The following is a 21,327-nucleotide window of genomic DNA, read 5'->3' as shown; positions in this document are numbered from 1 at the left end:
TCCACTAGTGTAACTGAAATTCATTTTGTCCCTACTTTCAGAAGAGTTCACTTAATGACAACTCAGTTCACACCTGTGGAGTAACGGTTAGAGCGTCTGGCCGTGAAACCAGGTGGCCCGGGTTCGATTCCCGGTCGGGACAAGTTACCTGGTTGAGGTTTTCCGGGGTTTTCCCTCAACCCAATATGAGCAAATGCTGGGTAACTTTCGGTGCTGGACTCCGGACTCATTTCACCGGCATTATCACCTTCAGCTCATTCAGACGCTAAATAACCTAAGCTGTTGATAAAGCGTCGTAAAATAATCTACTTAATGACAACTCCCATAAACATTCACCCTTACCAATTTAACTGAAGTTCACTTCGCCACTAATGTAATTGAAATTCACGTCATTCATTCATAAGAGTTTACTTAATTATAACTCTTAGTAAATATTCACTTCCATGCTAATTTAATTGGAGTTCACTTCATCACTACATTAATGAGAATTCACTTCATCACAACTCTCGCACACATTCACTTCCCTACCAATTACATTGAAGTTAATTTCGCCACTAATTTAACTACAGTTCAGTTCGTCACTAAATTAATAAGAATTCACTTAATCACAACATTCACTTCGCCACTAATTTAACTAAGGTTCACTTCGCCACTACTTTAAGTTAATTTCATTATTATTTACATAAGCTTATTTCTCTACTGCAAGAGTTCATGTCCTCACTGCCTTAGTAAATAATGGTCAATATTCTGTTTTCATAAGAATTCACAACACTATTAATTTAACAAGAATTCCCTTCTACGCTTTTTAACAGGAGAGTTAATTTCAGCATTACTTTCGGAGCTTAACTTTGATATTATTTCACGAAGAGTTCACTTCTTCACTAATTTTCTATAAGTTCACTTTGTCACTACGTTCATGAGTTTACATGAAACAAATCGTACAGCTTTATTTTGCTAAGAACGGCACATGACTTTGTTTACAATCGGAAATACTACTTTAAATAAATAAATATTTCGGAATATCTATGATAAGAACTTTCTTGTGTTAAATTTTAACGTATCTTGTTAAATGTTTCGACCTATTTTGGGTCATTTTCAGAACTGGTCATTGTTGGTCTTGGCGCCTCTTGTTTCCTGTGAGGGTGCGTTCGTAGTGTAGAGTCAAAGAGTGATGTGTTTTGAAATTGAGTTGTGTGTTGAGAATATCGTTGGGGTGTGTTTTCGTGTGTCTGTATATTTCATATTGTTCTAGTGTGTTGAGTTTCTGGCTTTTTGGCTGGATGTGCAGTATTTCCATGTCTGTGTTGATGTCTCTGTAGGTGTGGTTGGCATTTGTGATGTGTTTTGCATATGTGGAGGTGTTTTGTAAGTTTTTATGACTATGATGTGTTCTTTGTAACGTGTTTGAAAGGATCTGTCTGTCTGTCCTATGTAGAAGTTGTTGCAGGTGTTACATTTGAGTTTTTATATGCCTGTGTGGTTATATTTGTTTGTTTGTTTTGTTTGTGTGTTGAGATGTTTTTGTAGAGTGTTATTTGTTCTGTATGCGATGTTGTAGTTTAATTTCTTGAATGAGGTTGTAATTTTATGTGTGTTTTTGTTTTCGTATGTTAGTGTGATTCAAGAAATTAAACTACAACATCGCATACAGAACAAATAACACTCTACAAAAACATCTCAACACACAAACAAGACAAACAAATACAACCACACAGGCGTATACAAACCCAAATGTAACACCTGCAACAACTTCTACATAGGATAGACAGGCAGATCCTTTCAAACACGTTACAAAGAACACATCACAGCCATAACAAAATTACAAAACACTTCCACATAAGCAGAACACATCACAAATGCCAACCACACTTACAGAGACATCAACACAGACATGGAAATACTGCACATCCAGCCAAAAAGCCAGAAACTCAACACACTAGAACAATATGAAATATACAGACACACGAAAACACACCCCAACGATATTCTCAACACACAACTCAATTTCAAAACACATACATTCTTTGACTCTACACTACGAACGCACTCTCACAGGAAACAAGAGGCGCCAAGACCAACAACGACCAGTTCTGAAGATGACCCAAAATAGGTCGAAACATGTTAACAAGATACGTTAAAATTTAACAGAAGAAAGTTCTTAACATACATATTCCGAAGTGATACAATGTTAAAAGTTGTGTAATCAAGATGTATAAAATAAATATTATCTGCATAACAAAATACGTATTTCAAACATGTATTAGATTACAAAACGTTAATTTTACTATATTAACATTACATGTATCTCGTCGCTAGAATTTTTTTACATTTCAGTAATTTAATCGTAACATGCATCTTTATTATAATTATTATCAGTTGCAATAAATTGTTTGTGAAGAATCCTTTGCGTTGTGTGCCTGAAATAATAATTATTAAATCCACACAGGCAGGAAGATGGATGGATAGGTGGGTGAATGGACTGACAGACAGAAACAGATATGCAGACAAATAGATTGATTTTACTTTTATTGAAATATTATGTAATGTCCCGAATTAGTAATTAAATGAAATCTTATTACGTAAAACATATTTGATCGCAAAAGAAAGTTCTGAACTCTATCTCACAAATATTGAAATTACAAATTTAAAATGAGGGTTCAACAAGTTACTCGCTTGGAAGAAAATAATTTTTTGTTTGTTTTCATTGAACCTTTCCTGTTGCAGACACACATCTGCAGGAGAGGGAATGGTTTCCTCTGTACCACATACTAGACACCGACACATATGTGGGCCTCCCCTAGCCTGACTCAGCAGAGCATAAGGGCTTCCACAGAGACACACACAGGACAATATATGAACGAAGGACATCCATCTATGTCAGAGGCGGTATTCGTACCTACAAACTTTCGGATCGTGTCGCCTAAGGAAGCGCATCTTAGATTGCGTAGCCATCCTGCCTGGGAAAAAATGGATTACCATTTTAAAATTTAAATAATTTTGAGTACTGATATTGTAATGCGTTGAAATATAAGCCTCGCTTCGCTACTCGTTCCAGTCATAAGCTTACCGTCCTCGTTCCAGCCTCCTTCAATTTGGTAGGAGGCTGTGGCCGCACCAAACAGGAAGTCGGGAGGAAACGAGTAATTATTATTCCCACATTGCACAGTTGCTATAAGAGTCGAAGCTATACCGAACAGCACAGACACAGACATTGTGCGAAAGGATTCGTAGTTCTGAACTCACTGACACACACATACTATCGCTAGAGTTTATCACGAGCCCTCGTTACGAAACATGTGAAGTCATTTCCCTGGCATAGAATAAGGTTAGCGTTTGTGTTGCAATATTTTTGTTGTGAATCAAGTATTGTAGGTGTAGTAGGCCCTACTATTATGAAATTTGACGAAGGATGATACGTTTAATTTTTAATGTCTCAGATTTAGTGATTATAGCCTAAAGAAGAAATGGAGAAAAAATGCATCAGTTATTCATAGATTTAAAAAAGGCATATGATTCGGTTAAGAGAGAAGTTTTATATGATATTCTTATTGAATTCGGTATTCCCAAGAAACTAGTTCGATTAATTAAAATGTGTCTCAGTGAAACGTACAGCAGAGTCCGTAAAGGTCAGTTTCTGTCAGATGCGTTTCCAATTCACTGCGGGCTAAAGCAAGGAGATGCACTATCACCTTTACTTTTTAACTTTGCTCTAGATTATGCCATTAGGAAAGTGCAGGATAAGAGACAGGGTTTGGAATTGAACGGGTTACATCAGCTGCTTGTCTATGCGGATGATGTGAATATGTTAGGAGAAAATCCACAAACTATTGGGGAAAATACGGGAATTTTATTGATGCAAGTAAAGAGATAGTTTGGAAGTAAATCCCGAAAAGACAAAGTATATGATTATATCTCGTGAAGAGAATATTGTACGAAATGGAAATATGAAAATTGGAAATTTATCCTTTGAAGAGATGGAAAAATTCAAATACCTGCGAGTAACAGTAACAAATACAGGCTAAATGATACTCGGGAGGAAATTAAACACAGAATAAATATGGGAAATGCCTGTTATTATTCGGTTGAGAAGCTTTTATCATCCAGTCTGCTGTCAAAAAATCTGAAAGTTAGAATTCATAAAACATTTATATTACCGGTTGTTCTTTATGGTTGTGAAACTTGGACTCTCCCTTTGAGAGAGGAACATAGGTTAAGGGTATTTGAGAATAAGGTACTTAGGACAATATTTTGGGCTAAGAGAGATGAAATTACAGGAGAAAGTTACACAACACAGAACTGCACGCATTGTATTCTTCACCTGACATAATTAGGAACATTAAATCCAGACGTTTGGGATGGGCAGGGCATGTAGCACGTATGGGCGAATCCAGAAATGCTTATAGAGTGTTAGTTGGGAGGCCGGAGGGAAAAAGACCTTTGGGGAGGCCGAGTCGTACAGTAGATGGGAAGATAATATTAAAATGGATTTGAGGGAGATGGGATATGATGGTAGAGACTGGATTAATCTTGCTCAGGATAGGGACCGATGGCGGGTTTATGTGAGGGCGGTAGTGAAACTCCGGGTTCCTTAAAAGTAAGTAAGTAAGTAAGTAAGTAAGTAAGTAAGTAAGTAAGTAAGTAAGCCTAAAGAAGAATAGCCTACTGATGCTGCACAAATGGTGTTTCAGAAAATTCGACCTTTTTTTTATTGGGTTATTTTACGACGCTGTATCAACATCTAGGTTATTTAGCGTCTGAATGAAATGAAGGTGATAATGCCGGTGAAATGAGTCCGGGGTCCAGCACCGAAAGTTACCCAGCATTTGCTCGTATTGGGTTGAGGGAAAACCCCGGAAAAAACCTCAACCAGGTAACTTGCCTCGACCGGGATTCGAACCCGGGCCACCTGGTTTCGCAGCCAGACGCGCTGACCGTTACTCCACAGGTGTGGACAATTCGACCTTACCCAGCAGACATTTTTACAGTTCTTTCACTAGTTAACAAGTAGACATATCACGGCTATTTAACTTATTTATTCTATAAAGCAGGCTAATGTCAATTTGGTATAATGAAAAATAAATTAAAGCAATGTTAATTATAATAATACAATGACGAAATGTTTGAAAATTAGGGACTCTTCTAATAAGGGTCCTACAGCTACAGGGGCGAGGTTACTGTTATGAATACTGCTTTGTTTATATGGCATAGGCTCTGGAGCAATTGTACAGGTGACTCGCCAACTTATTTTTACGTAAAATACAAAATCAGAGAGCACTTAATGGGAGGGAACCGCGACCAAAGTAGTAGTAGTAGTAGTAGTAGTAGTAGTAGTAGTAGTAGTAGTAGTAGTAGTAGTAGTAGTAGTAGTAGTAGTAGTAGTAATAATAATAATAATAATAATAATAATAATAAATTGTTCTATGAAAATTTAAACATGTGACCATTTTGCGTAAAATAAAAACAGCATGAAATCATTTTCTTTTCAAATCGCTGCTACTCGAGCAATTCACATGAATGGCCAGTGCCTTTAATATTCAAGCATAATAGGATCGGCAACATCTAATCACTGAAACTGTTGCAGCATTCAGGATCAAACAACATGATTGCCTGGCTCATCATCTATTGTATATCCCCTGAAGATAATTGACTCTCCAAATTGTATGCTGTGTGGAAGAAACACCATCATGGACTGGACTCACTTAAGGATGTGTACCGCACTACAGAAATACTGGACTAAATCAGACGGACAGCTGTACTGGGAACCCTTTCAACGAAGTCTTGAGCATTAGATGGAGTAATAAATAAACAGCTAAGCATTGATGAGCTGAAGAAAGTGACTAATATGGCTACTTTGTTTTCGACTAAAATTCTAGACTGGCTTTGAATGATTGAATGAACAGCCGATTTGTCCCTGAAGGACTAAGGTCTTCTATTGCGAGGGGTAGCTCGTTAAGACTCACGCGGGGAGCTAATCCGCGTAAGTGGTCACAGGATCACTTCCGCACTTCACCTCTTTATTCCTCTCTCACTTCTTTGCGATCGGCCACAGTCTAGTATATACAGTCACGAAGCTCCTCAATACGTAGTAAATATGCATATGCTAACCACTAGGATCGCTAATATCGCCTCAATACAGACAATGCGAAATAGTACCGGTACAGTCTATTGTTCCTAGCAACCTCACAACTCAAGCTTCGTAACTGTATACTAGACTGTGATCGGGCACTGTGTGATCGTGTTCGTCACTCCGCACTTCGCGCACTTCCTCCCTTCTTCCCTGTCGGGCACTAGATAATCGTGTTCAGCACTTCCTGCCTCCTTCTTCGGATGTCTCTCCAGCCGCTGCGATCTCGTGCAGTCAGACTGGTTATACAAGACATGATTTAATAATAATAATAATAATAATAATAATAATAATAATAATAATAATAATAATAGTGTTATAAAACTGAAAACAAAATTATCTACGAAACTGAAATGACAAATAGTAAGTAAATATTTTCTCTTCTTTTTTACATATTAGATTGCTAGCTTTATTCCGTCTCACATGAAATTTCGAAAAGCGTTTTCAGTTCTTCATTTTCAGATTGTATTCTTGTTTCTTTTATTCAAATATTTAATATTACTAGCAAGATTAAAACTAAGACGAAGCATAAAGAGAAAGTGTATATAATATAACGTAATAGAAATAAGTTGAGATATTTTCATTGAAATAAATATCTTCAGGAAACCTGATATCGATGAAGTGATTTTCAGCATACCGTCTGTGTAACACGAGTTCTCCCAAACTGTTTGAGGTATTTTGCTCATATCAAATAAATATTAAAATAACTGATAAGCGTTTATTTTAAAAAAATCAGAATTCAAAATAGAATCTAACAATCTTCTATTTGATTTTTTAAGTCTATATGATAAAGCGAGAAATAGAAAAGTATAGATTATTGATTCTCAAATTTTGCTTATCCGGAACTTATCTCGAAGAAATTAAAACCTACGGAATCCGCCAGTTTGTATTTTTTTATTTATGTAACTTCGTCATACCAACGACTAAATTATTTAGAGCCTATAACTAAATGCTGTAACTTAAAATAAAATAAGTCGTTTTATTCTCATTAAACGAATGTGACGGCTAGGTCTGCTGTCCTTGTGTAATGAGGTTAACTTTAGTCGTAAATATGATTGTACGTAAATTTCTATCTCTGTACTTGTTTTCAACTGATACGAGTGGGGAATCCATTTTCATATGACTATCTTTCGGATAGCTGTCTTTAAATTAAAGGTTGCCCAGTAGGACACAGCATACTGGATTTATAACTTATAATTAATAATTATTGAGCATAGAAATATATTTATCATTCAGATTAATTAATATAATTTGATGACAGTTACCCGTACAGACAAATCTTTGTTTTTAAATAAGTTAACAATTTACATTAATACGAGTATATAGGCCTACAATTAATACATTATCAATATAAATTATTCCTAACCCTCGACACTTAATATTAATAATTAATATTATAGGAGAAAAATTCGCTCCGGCACCGGGGATCGAACCCGGGTCCTTGATTCTAGGTACCAAGCGCCAAAGTTCAATCCACAGCACCGGATCGAACTCCCCTCCTCTAGTGTTTCCCTTCCTGCCTGACTCCAAGTTGGGCATGTATGTTGACAATTTTATATTAAGCCAACTGCAATTATGCGAGGAGCGCACTCAGTTGAGTGACTTGGTGGTCGGGATTCCACAGTAATATGCACAGTAATCTGTACAGAAATATGCACTGTTGCTAGATTTGAATCTTGTACGCACGAAACGTCAGGTATTTTAGTAGCGTATCCTGCACTGATAAATGATAAATGTTTGGTTCTTGACTTGATTTTCTAGGACTCTAAACAAACATTTGACATATAATTTCATCGTTACCTGGCTGATACTGATGGTCACTGTAGAACAGGCCTCTACAAGATTTGCGCTCTCTGAGCCGGCTCACAGCTCATGAGCGGAATGCAGGTATTAGCTGCGCTCTGTATAAGGGTGGACTGGAAGAAGCGCGAGCGCTCGTTGAGCGCTGTTTGTGCAGGTATGATCTAGAGCAGTGGTTGTCAGCACTCGCTGAAATGGGTATTGGGTAAAGAGAGCAGGGAAGCCTGCACGTCCGTGCATGCTTCGTGGGAGGGAGAGGGAGGAATCTGGCCTTAGTTGATGCGAACCATCATTGGAGACTAGAGTAGTAAGTACTAGATACTTGTGAGTAGTTTGTGTACGTACACTATGGCAGAAAGTTCAAATAGTGATTTACGTAGGTCTTCCACCCCTACGTTGTTTAACCCTTCATGGGAGGAGGCTTTTTTTATTTTTTACAGAGTTTGAAAATGCAGCAAGATGTTTAATTTGCAGTAAGATACTCAATGTGATAAGAAAACATAGGCCTAACCTGCAGCGTCATGCTAATGAATGCGACAAATTAAAAGACGACGAAAGAATCGAAATGGTGAAGCAGTTAAAAAACACTAATATAAGACAGGTATTATTATTATTATTATTATTATTATTATTATTATTCTTATTACTACTACTACTAATAATTCCTATACTGATGTGCAGTTAGTCAGAGAACGTTTCCCTAGGCCCGCAGAATACTGCATCGAACATCGTGTCTTGGATGAGACAGTTTCGTCTCGGACCGTCTGATACTGGACAAGACTGTTTCGGTCTTTCTAGAACTGTCGACAGTCTCGAACAGAGTTTCTCCACGACGTATGTACGTAGTTTGTTTTCCATACATTGCTATTCTAAATTGCGACCTGATAGCAACCGACAATAAAATTGTAACAATGATCGATTATTTTATGCGTTTAAAAGAAGATCACATAAATAGAAGTTTGTTCGATTCATCTTCCAAATCAAAAAATTTATGTACTTGGTTTTATAAGTACATAAATTTCTTTCAAAACTTCTTCCCGTACTTTATATAGCCTATTAGGTTTCTCCAATATTTTTTTTCCAATTTATACTAAAAAGTGGGGGTCCTTGCATGCACATAACAAGTCTATCTGGGTCGATATCCATTTATAATTCAATTGGAAAATGCTCGTAAATACAATGCTGGAATAAAATTATACTATTGAACATAACCCAATGGTGTTTGTGTTTCTTTATTAATTCATTACAATCTTTTGTTGAGTTCATTTACACACGCTTTAACATCTGTGGTCACATCGTGTGTGTAGGATCTTTGGTTAATAATTTGGTCGTTTTTACTATTGTTGAGTTCCTGTTTTTATTGTCGTGTGTTAATAATGTAGATAACTTGTGTTCGTGTGACTGAATTTAGTTTTGATTAATGTTTATGATATTGATGATTGAGACGGTGATAAATCATAGTATTTAATTTTCAATTCGACATTGGCGTTTGTGACGGAAACCATGGAAAACCTCAGTCAATTTGGCTGGTTACGGGGTTTGAACCCGGATCTGCCTGATGCGAGTTTCAGACGTTAATGTTTGAGCTAACTCGCTTGGTCTAATTTATTATTGTTTTGCATAAAGAATTAACAAAATTGAGGGGTCCAGTCAGATAAGAGAATAAATCAAAATTAAAATATTTACATAAATTTAAATATTCTGCCGTCTGTGCTCATAAATTCCAAATTTTACAGATTTTAAATATAACCTATCATTAGAATAATATATTGTCATAGAATTTAGTCCGGAGAAATTATTTCCTCACATTCAACGAATGTGGCTTTGTGGCTTGTCTCCTCCTTTGACTGCACTTTACAATTTCAGAAGTAACTTTTTAAGTTATTTGGCATTAAAACGGATATCCTGAGTATTTATTAACTGTGTAAAATATGCTTACTTAAATACACATGTGGACATCGGATGCTACATTACACTATTAGTACTGTTGAATTCCACTGAGTTACGTAATTTATGGTACGAACGAAAAGCCGCCACTGAAATATTGCTTACCCGTCCGCTCCTATAAATGCACTAGCGGGCTCAAGGGTAAGAGACGCTAGCACGAGCGTGCAACCTCCTGACGACCCCTGATCTAGAGTTACCAACAGCTGAGCTTTGACAGTTTCATAAACAACCAATGGACAATCAAGTGCATGTGGACGAAACAAAAGTATTCAATTTCAAGAAATACTATTATTAGGAAAATTAATCCTCTTCCAATTGCAAACTTCCAACTACCTTCGGGTGGTTATTTTGACAAAGGACTATATATCTGCAAAAATACAACACACGGTATCATTTCCGTAATCTGTGAAAGTAAATAGTCGCCTAAGCCGCGTTTTCAAATAAAACAAGTTATTTATTGATTTGTGCACAGTTATACTTACAATATTACTGCTTTTAGCTTTCTAAAGCAAGAAGACAAGAACATCAATTTACACTAATGACCTGTCAGTCGTAGCTTAAGTATTTATCGCACCAGTGACATTAACAGATTTTATGATAAAACAGACTTCAAAAGGCAGTTATGTTTCTTTCACCACACGATAATTTGTGATTGGTTCGATCAATCAATTAAATACATTTGATCGATTAATCGCAATTTAAAATTAATCATTTAGATTAATCGATTAAATCGACAGCTCTAATCTCTACCCAATTTCATTAAAATAGGTTTTGAAATGTCTCTAGTCATTCTTGGCTCAATTGAAAAATTAAACATTATCTTATGTTTCTTCTGTGAGGAGTAATATTCAAAAACTCATTGGCATACAAAAATCTACGATAGAAACACGTTCCGATTATTTAAAAATGTTAGTGTTATAAAGAAAAGTTACGAAATTTAAAACTATACGAAACTGTAAAATGACTCTTCTGGCGAAATTCATATAAACTACTGCGTCTATTATATTAAAATTTAAATAAAGAGGGTGCCAAAAAATGTACGCGCTCTTTAATAGCTCATAACTAACTCAAATTTACATATTTTTCCAAGTGTGACCGCTTAAAATAATGGCTGAAGTCAGTCTAAACTTTGAGGAAAGAAACTTCATTCTAAAGTGCTACTGGAAGACTGAGAACATAAGTGAAGTGCAAAGACGGTTTAGAATGGAGTTTCAACGAGATTCACCAACGCGACTCACAATTGCTCGTTTGCGAGATAAGTTTGAAGATGCAGGAACTATTCAGAATATCCATAAGAACAATTCCGGAAGACAACGAATATCCACCAGCTCCACAAGAGAAAGAGAAGTTATCGAAAGGTTTCAGGAATCTCCTAGAAAATCTGTTCGACAAGCGGCTCGTGAGACAGGACTTTCAAAATCGAGTGTCCATCGCGTTTTGAAGCGCGCTGAATGGAAACGTTTTATTCCTAGATTAGTCCACTCTTTCAATGAAGATGATCATGACCGGAGACCTAGATCATATATGTAACAGATAACTCCTCGCTACGTTAAAATCGGCAGCACTTTGAAGAGAACAACCGCCAGGATCGCCACCCGTCCGCCGTAAACGAACACGAGATGGCAGCACAGTCGCTAATGCGATTCAAATGAGAATTATGACGTGACTCCTTATGTAACAACTAGATGGCAGCGTAGTAAACCTGACAAAAGTTGTTAACCTCAAAGCCTATAAGCCCGACATATCTGTTACGTATATGATCTAGGCCGGAGAATTGAATTTTGTGAGTGGTACCAAGCAAAATGTGCGTAGGACAATCAATTTCCATACAAGATTGTTTGGAGTGATGAGTCCACGTTTAAGTTAAATGGCTGAATTAATCGTCACAATTACACTTACTGGGCATCTAACAATCCTCATGTGACAGTGAAACACCATGTGAACTTACCAGGAGTTACAATGTGGTGTGGTTTGTCGGCATTTGGTTTAATTGGACCTTTCTTTTTTGATGGTACAGTGACTGGTGCAATTTACCTCAACTTGCTAAAGAAATCCGCCATGCCATGCATCGAAGAGATGTTTAGGAATGAAGAATGGTACTTCCAGTAGGATGGAGCACCTCCCCACTACCACGCGACGTGAGGGTCCATCTTAACGGTCACCTACAGAACAGATGGATAGGACGAAGAAGTAGTACCGAATATTCCCCTCGCTTACCGGATTTGACTCCGATGGATTTTTTTCTGTGGGGACATGTCAAGCACAATGCTTATAGCACAAAACCAGGTACAATCGATGAGTTGAGAGCAACCATTGAAAGAGAATGTGCCCAAATACCAATCAGGAACGCTTTGGATTCCATCGGTCAGCGTTATCAGCTGTGCCTGGACCACAATGGCCAATAATTTTAACACTTTCAATAAATGGTTGCTTTCTACATTGGTTCACATTATTTTTATTTTTGAAACTTTTCTGTATCATAATAATTCTTAACGTTGTAGTCATTGAAAGAGTGTATACATTTTTTTGGCATCCTCCGTATATTTATAAGATTTAGCGTTAAATTGTTTAGTTGGGTTTTGATTTTGTAGGTAAAGGCAATTTTATACAGGGTGTAACAAGACCTAACCGACAAACTTTGAAGAATGTTAGGTCACACAGAGAGGATAATTTTTTGTTAAGGACCATATGCTCGATCACGCATTCTTCATGAGTTATGCTTCCTTTTTAGAAGCACATTCCGCATCGCATACGATGCATAAGTGTGCGCCGTAAGCCCTTATCATCTCTATTATACTGCTGTAGTTTGTTATTGGTTTGTATGGTACATCTTCAGTCCGTCTTATCATCTAACAAATCCAACATAATTCTGCCATGCCTCACAGAATTGTATGATGAACGCCGTGAAGGTGTCAAAAACGTAATGAGATACTGCACAGGGCATGTAATTTTAACAGCTGTGTAAATTGCCAGAATATGCAGGGCAAATTAAATTTAATTTGCCAGAGTATGCATGGAAAATTAAATTAAATTTTTGTAAAAAGAAAAATATTGGAGATCTGACTTTTCGGATGCATAGCTTCTTAAAGATGTATTATCGACCATACATTCCTTAACAAAAAATTATCCTTTCTGTGTGACCTATCATTCGTCAAAGTTTGCTGGTTAGGACCTGTTACATCCTGTATATATGATTATAGTATAAAAGGGAAGGAAGGATTACACAATGAGTGACGTATTTAAGGGGCGGTGCTAGCCTACTCTATCCTTCTAAGAAAATATTTCCTCATTAACAATTTTATTAAGTCTACAGCAATTTTTATATGTTGTGGATATGTTTAAGTACGTTACTTCAGAGGGTTGTAGTACAATAAGAAGAGGTAATGTCAATGTGTTTTATAAGTAATTACTATGAGAAAAAACAGAGCAACGATAACATTTCCAGAATAGCTGGACATCATAATGCAATCAGAACACAAATGATGAAATTCTACATGTAATAGAATGATCACACCTATTCTCTTTAAAATTAATAAATAAAAGCACTAACATATATACAAATGAACTACATATACATAGTTTAAACTACAGATGAAGAGCAAAATAAGATTAGGCGAACCTCTTGGAAGTTTAAAGGACAATATTAATTTTTTTTTTTTTGGCGAAACCAACCAGTTGGGTGGAATCTATTACACAATGGTACGAGAAAAAAAGTTAAAGGTGAAATGTCTGAGTTGTTGAAATAGTAATTCAGAAGTTCCTAACATAGCAAATCTGTTAACTATAACTAAAAATGGGAAAATTAAAGTTACATGTCAAATGTTTCCAAGTTGACTAGAATATACTGTAATTACAAATTAATAAATTTTGGGTTCCATATGTTCAAAGGATCAGCAATGCTTAACATACCTCTTGGTATTTCAACAAAACAAGAGTTATGTTCCACAAACTTCACTTTTGTACAAGTAACTTTATGTTCCAGATACTGGTTGGAAATGTGCACTTCCAAGATGGAACTAGAACAACGTCGTTGTCTCCGCAGTCTAAAAATATTTATAAATGACTTTTTTGTAGTTATTACTATATTAAACAAGAGATTCAGATGAATTAATTAAGAAATGGAAATGCTCTTGAAAATTATATTGGACCTATGCTTCACTATTCAACCAATAATTTAGTCAATATTTCATTATGGCGCTCGGACGTAAAACATAGTAACTGACATATTGGTCACAAATGAGATATGTAGCGTATAATATAGTATCTTACATTCTGCGTCTACTGCACTAGTTAGTTTTCCAACATATCAACAGATGGCAGAAGTATGCAGATTTTACTTTTCTGGTAACTGTACAAACGTTTGCATAATGTTTACCTACCTAATAACTTCGAAACACTAAAACATCACTTACCATGTTTTACTCCCGAACCCCTAATAAGTAAGCTCCTTAATCTGCTAGATAATGATTTTATATTTAAGTATTACCATTAATACCTATATTACTATATATTGTCGTACAAAATTTTGTCCAATATTCTTTTGAGAAGATTACTGTAACTCCATATGTAGATGAAATTATTGGGGATCATCAGTGTGGTTTTAGGCGTAATAGATCAACTATTGACCAGATATTTTGTATTCGACAGATATTGGAGAAAAAATGGGATTATAAGGGTACAGTGCATCAGTTATTCATAGATTTCAAAAAGGCATATGACTCGGTTAAGAGAGAAGTTTTATATGATATTCTTATTGAATTGGTATTCCCAAGAAACTAGTTCGATTAATTAAAATGTGTCTCAGTGAAACGTACAGCAGAGTTCGTATAGGTCAGTTTCTGTCAGATGGGTTTCCAATTCACTGTGGGCTAAACCAAGGAGATGCACTATCACCTTTACTTTTTAACTTTGCTCTAGAGTATGCCATTAGGAAAGTCCAGGATAACAGAGAGGGTTTGGAATTGAACGGGTTACATCAGCTTCTTGTCTATGCGGATGACGTGAATATGTTAGGAGAAAATCCACAAACGATTAGGGAAAACACGGGAATTTTATTGGAAGCAAGTAAAGAGATAGGTTTGGAAGTAAATCCCGAAAAGACAAAGTATATGATTATGTCTCGTGACGAGAATATTGTACGAAATGGAAATATAAAAATTGGAAATTTATCTTTTGAAGAGGTGGAGAAGTTCAAATATCTTGGAGCAACAGTAACAAATATAAATGATAGTCGGGAGGAAATTAAACACAAAATAAATATGGGAAATGCCTGTTATTATTCGGTTGAAAAGCTTTTATCATCCAGTCTGCTGTCAAAAATTCTGAAAGTTAGAATTTATAAAACAGTTATATTACCGGTTGTTCTTTATGGTTGTGAAACTTGACCTCTCATTTTGAGAGAGGAACGTAGGTTAAGGGTGTTTGAGAATAAGTTGCTTAGGAAAATATTTGGGGCTAAAAGGGATGAAGTTACAGGAGAATGGAGAAAGTTACACAACACAGAACTGCACACATTGTATTCTTCACCTAACATAATTAGGAACATTAAATCCAGACGTATGAGATGGGCAGGGCATGTAGCACGTATGGTCGAATCCAGAAATGCATATAGAGTGTTAGTTGGAAGGCCGGAGGGAAAAAGACCTTTAGGGAGACCGAGACGTAGATGGGAGGATAATATTAAAATGGATTTGAGGGAGGTGGGATATGATGATAGAGAATGGATTAATCTTGCTCAGGATAGGGACCAATGGCGGGTTTATGTGAGGGCGGCAATGAACCTTCGGGTTCCTTAAAAGCCAGTAAGTAAGTAAGTAAGTAAGTAAGTAAGTAAGTAAGTAAGTAAGTAAGTAAGTAAGTAAGTAAGTAAGTAAGTAAGTATTACTATATATTTGTTGTTACTATTTGAATGCATATATCACTTCTGGTAGTGTGGAAGAGAAGGCCTGCCAGAATAAATAATTAATAAATTGCAAATTGTAATAAACTGCACTGGTAAAATATCAGCTTTATGTGCCAATGGTAATCCTTGTTATGTTGTATCATGACATTTCTAACGCAAGAGTGTTCAGTTGTAATCATAGAGCAATGATCGGCATTTCTTGACTTGTGAGTCAACCCCTTAGCATACAATAAGGTGGAAGAGTAAGACATGATCTTCCTTCCTCCCTTCACCCCTTAGCCATCACTTATTCATTCAAAGTTACGCAGTGTTCAAGAAAACACAACAGGATCAGGTTGTAAAATAAAAAAAGAATTTCGCGTATGACAGGCGAATATCTCGTTGTTCTGTTAAAATTCGCTACATGCAGCTTGACTCACCATTTTAATGAATTAATTACACATTTATCTTAATGTTTAAATTCTATAAAAAATAATAGAAAAATAAATCAAACCATACAAAAATGAAAAAAAAAAAAAAAAAAAAATGAACAACTGGCCTATATATTGATATAAACTTAAATGGACTTTTCCTTAGTTTGGGTATGTTCACTTTCAATCTCTGCGAACACAAAACTTGGCAATAGTGAAGATGTTCCGGATTTATCCTCTTGTACCTTCCTCCTTCCACCTTTCCCGTTACTGTGTTTTCGGGTTGTATTTCATATGACGTCATCTTTGCCGACCATTGTTATAGAGTTATGCAGGAAAGCAATTAAGTGAAATTCCTTCAAAGTATTAATTGTCCATTTTTTCAGTAAATATGTCACTTTGATATCGACAAAATATACTTTAGAAGAAATTATTGCCAACCTTAAGTGTATTTTTAGAACTAAATTGTGCGAAGCAATACTTTTTCTAGAACGTGTATCGGGTCTTCCAATAAGAAGTGTCCTACTTTTAACATATAACAGCTGCCGTGTTTATGAAGCTATAGCAGTCATATTTTTCCCATCGTTATAGTTGTTATTGGCAAATAATGAAGGAACGTTACAACATTCCACAATGCGTAGAAATAGTTCAAATTTATTATCAAATTGGGTCACTCGTTCGCATTACGTGAAGTGTACAGTGTGTGTAATCGTCCCTGCGAGAGAACAATTCGACGTTTGATCGAAAAGTTTGAGACAGCTGGTTCTGCCGTATATCAAACCACGTCTGTACGTGAACGATGTAAACTCTCCAATGAAAACATAATCGCCGTTCGTGAGAATGTACGCGAGAATCCACGGAAATAAATTTTTCAGCGAGCATAAGAATTGGATCTTTCATCGACCACAACTTGGCGCATTTTGATTCTGGACTTGAAGTTACATCCTTACAAAATTGTTTTAATTCCAGAACTGAAGTCAAATGACCATAAATTGTATTCTCTGACTGGACTATGGCGCAATTGGAAGTTGACCCTTCTTTAACCGAAAAATCATCTTTAGCGACGAGGCTCATGTTTAGATGAATGATTTTGTTAACAAACAAAATTGCCGTTTTTGGAACAATGAGAATCCATTGGAGATTCAAGAACGGCCATTTCATTCCCAAAAGGTTACCATCTGGTGTGAATTTTGATACAGCGGAATCATTAGTCCATATTTTTTTCCAAAATGAACGGGAAGAGCATAGATGTCCAACTGTAACTCGTATGAGGTATCCCCTGGTGTAAGCAACCCGCAGCGCATATTCTTTAAGGTCGTTTTTCCTATTTTACATGGAAGGTTATTGATCTTAACAGAGCATGCTTGACGTGTAATATGACCTAGTTCTATAGGCGTTTGGACACCCATGAAGAAGAGACTATGACTGTCAATGGAGAAAGATATCGAGCTATGATTAGGAACTATTTTGGCTTCAATTGGAAGGTATGGACCTCAGAAACGTCTGGTTTCAGCAAGATTGTGCCACGTGTCATACTGCTCACGAAACTGTCGACCTTTTTGAGGAAAAAGTTCAGAAGCTTAATCATTTCGCGAGGTGGTGGTGCTAACCGGCTCCTGAGATCATGTGATTTAACGCCGCTGGATTACTTCTTATGGGTTATGTTGAATCAAGCCAGAAATAGTTAATGACCTAAAAAAATAATGTCACTCTCGTTATTCGTGAAATTGAGCCTGGTTTTTGTTCGTCTGTCATTGAAAACTGGAAGACCTGAATGTGCGCAACCCAACGAAGCCGCAGTGGCCATTTAACTGACGTTGTCTTCCATACGTAATGACTAGAGCCCGGATGTTAGGCAAAATGCCTTTTTAAACTGAGTGTATGTATGAAAGACCTATTGGAGATGAACACGTTTTCACACATTTGAGGACGATAGGCTCAATTTTTATTTTGCCTTTTTTGCCTATTTTAGCACCCGTTACCTATTTTAAGGTTAGATGCCTTTTTTAGCCTTTTTACGTCATTATTGTACATTTTCTATATTTTTAATGCATTTAAAATAAACAGCACATAAATTATAACAAAAAACAAAAAAGAACGGCTGTACAAATAAAAAATATATATTCACTCTCATAAATATTTGCTCAGAATCTTATTCTCCAGCAATACATATGTTTTCAAGAAGTCGTAAAATTTTCTGCCCTACCGATTCCATCTTTTATGTCACTTAATAAAGATGTTTGAACAGTATAACCCCCAGTGCTTAGGTCACTTCGGGGTTTACCAGCGAAAGAAAAGGGATGAGGGCAGTAATAAAAGCAAGTCTCCAGGTCCCGTTATTGTTGTCGCTTGCACGCACAAGTTACGCGTACTTCGAAGTCTCTAATTCCTTCTCACACCCCTCTTTTTGAGACAATACACAATAGGTTTTTTCCGATCTCTGAAAGAAAGTAGAGACAGCCCTCCTGAAATAAGTTGTTTTAAGTTTGCTCCAATCACTTCAGTAGCAGTAGAAAGATCTTTTTCCACCATGAAAAACGTTCTCTCTGACAGGCGGCTCACTATGACAGTTGACAGCTTAAAAAAGCATTTTGTTGTGACATGTAACGAATAGTTTATTAAGTATTTGTATATTTTTCTCTGTTTCCATGAATAATAAATGCCTATTTCACTGCCTATTTTTGCTATTTTTAGTACCTATATGCCTGCCTATTTTATCTAAAATAAATGCCTGAACATCCGGGCTCTAGTAATGACATTAGTGTGCTTCAAAATAATAATAATTAAATAAATGAAACTCTCTTGTACAGGTATACAATTTCTTTCATTTTAAAAGTATATTGGAAGACTCTTTATAACCTGTACTTAAAAATGTGACTTGTTAATATGTAGAATCCGTACTTGTACCCTGTGAAAAAGACCTATTAATTTAACATTCGTGAGAATTGAGGTTATAATGCCGAAGACTTATGTAGCCTATTTGCTTCGAAATATATAAAAAGTTATTAATGTTTAGGTATCATGAAGAAGGAAATCCGAAAACACTTAAGAGCTTACAATGCTTTCAGATTTTAGACGATAGAAAAGACAGAGAGATTAACGTGACACCACAGTCTAGTATATACAGTCACGATGTAGTAAATATCATTCCATAGATAGTTGCTAACCACTAGGATCGCTAATATTGCCTCATTACAGACAATGTGAAATAATACCGACACTGTCTATTGTTCCTAGCACCCTCACAACTCAAGCTTCGTGACTGTATATACTAGACTGTGGTGACATTCTGAGATGCACAAATGTATGAAGGTCAGCATCGGTGTAATAGAAATGAACGAAAGGTAAGACTAAGACATATTTATGAGAAATGTTACAAACGATTGTGAAACAGATTCGGAACTGCTTGGAACATAATGTAAGGAGAATAACTGTTGTTCTACTGCATCATTGACAAGAGTAACGATGCCCCTCCAGCAATTTTATGTTTGATGGACTCTGGAAGCTTCCTTGTGGAGACCAAGTCAGCGAAAAAGCGTGCCGACTCCTTGGCTGTTCGCTTGCGATTTGAGTCTTCGAAATCAACATGATACAACCCGAACTTTTCTCTGTAAAATAAAATTAAAGTTAGAATTTAATTTCATTAATTTAATTTAGTTAAATCTGAATACTGAACACAAAAATTAGAAGTGTAACAACATTTGGAGCAGAGACATAACATCTGAAATTCAAGAAAGACATTCAAAATTGATAACACATATGGAATTCTGGAGAAGATAGGAAAAGTATCTAAGCGAGATAAAATTAGAAATGAAGTTGAGATAAAATAAAAGCACAAAAAGCAATTACCGATAATGAACAAAAGCAACTCGATGTTATGGATATGTTAAAGCAGAGGTCATTATGGATATCGCTGGATATCGGGTAAGGAGTATAATATCGGAACTTGTACTGCGGTGCAGAAGGAAGAGAGAGAAAGCAGCAGTAGCTGGTACAGGCGATCAGTGGACAGTAGCTGTAGACGAAGACGCTAATTGCCGCACCGTTAAACATCATGTCGTAGCTCCTATGATTGTCAATCAATCATGCTGTAGTTTTTAGGATTCATAGATAAATGTCTAAGGAAAGCATAGAAAAATTTTGGAACCAAATTTTTTTTTGGATAGTGAGAAAAAAATACCAACTTCGAAGTGACTTGTTCAAAATAGACATGACACCCTAAAAAATTGGTAAGCGGCAAATTTTTTTCTACTTCAGACCTATCAAGATTTCATATTGCTATGTCCAATTTTTTATTTTTATTTTTCGGGACGATCAGTGGAGAGTAGCTGTAGACGAGGACGCTATTTTCCGCACCGTTAAACATTATGTCGTAGCTCCTATGATAGTCAATCAATCGCACTGTAATTTTTAGGATTCATAAATAAATGTCTAAGGAAAGCATAGAAAAATTTTGGAACCAATTTTTTTTTGTATAGTGAGAAAAAAAAATACTAACTTGGAAGTGACTTGTTCAAAATAGACATGACACCCTAAAAAATTGGTAAGCGGCAAATTTTTTTCTGCTTCAGACCTATCAAGATTTCATATTGCTATCTCCAATTTTTTATTTTTATTTTTCGGGACAATCAGTGGAGAGTAGCTGTAGACGAGGACGCTATTTACCGCACTGTTAAACACCATGTCGTAGCTCCTATGATAGTCAATCAATCATGCTGTAATTTTTAGGATTCATAGATAAATGTCTAAGGAAAGCATAGAAAAAAATTCGAAATCAAAATATATTTTGAAAAGTGAGAAAAAATACTAACTTCGAAGTGACCTGTTCAAAATAGGCATGACACCCTAAAAATTGGTAAGCGGCAAATTTTTTATACTTCAAATCTATCAAGATTTCATATTTCTATCTCCAATTTTTTTTTTTTTTTTCGGGACGATCAGTGGAGAGTAGCTGTAGACGAGGACGCTATTTGCCGCACCGTTAAACATTATGTCGTAGCTCCTATGATAGTCAATCAATCGCGCTGTAATTTTAAGGTTTCATAGATAAAATGTCTGAGGAAAGCATAGAAAAATACTAAATCAAAATGTTTTTTGGAAAGTGAGAAAAAAATACTAACTTCGAAGTGACCTATTCAAAACAG

General features: G+C 36.0%; 2 protein-coding genes across 2 annotated transcripts in view; both read right to left on the bottom strand.

The window, feature by feature from the left end:
* The window catches only part of LOC138708994 (myrosinase 1-like), a 41,473-nt gene extending 37,685 nt beyond the window's left edge, over positions 1-3,788 (bottom strand). The window contains exon 1 of the mRNA XM_069839421.1: positions 3,068-3,788. Coding sequence (XP_069695522.1) covers positions 3,068-3,212 — 145 coding nt within the window. The 5' untranslated portion in view covers positions 3,213-3,788. The remainder of the gene's footprint in view (positions 1-3,067) is intronic.
* A 15,740-nt stretch (positions 3,789-19,528) lies between these two features.
* Positions 19,529-21,327, bottom strand: part of LOC138708995 (myrosinase 1-like) — a 32,763-nt gene continuing 30,964 nt past the window's right edge. The window contains exon 11 of the mRNA XM_069839422.1: positions 19,529-19,791. Coding sequence (XP_069695523.1) covers positions 19,623-19,791 — 169 coding nt within the window. The 3' untranslated portion in view covers positions 19,529-19,622. The remainder of the gene's footprint in view (positions 19,792-21,327) is intronic.

This window comes from Periplaneta americana, chromosome 11 (assembly GCF_040183065.1).
Source record: "Periplaneta americana isolate PAMFEO1 chromosome 11, P.americana_PAMFEO1_priV1, whole genome shotgun sequence".
NCBI classification, from domain to species: domain Eukaryota; kingdom Metazoa; phylum Arthropoda; class Insecta; order Blattodea; family Blattidae; genus Periplaneta; species Periplaneta americana.
This window is presented reverse-complemented; position numbering and strand designations above follow the sequence as displayed.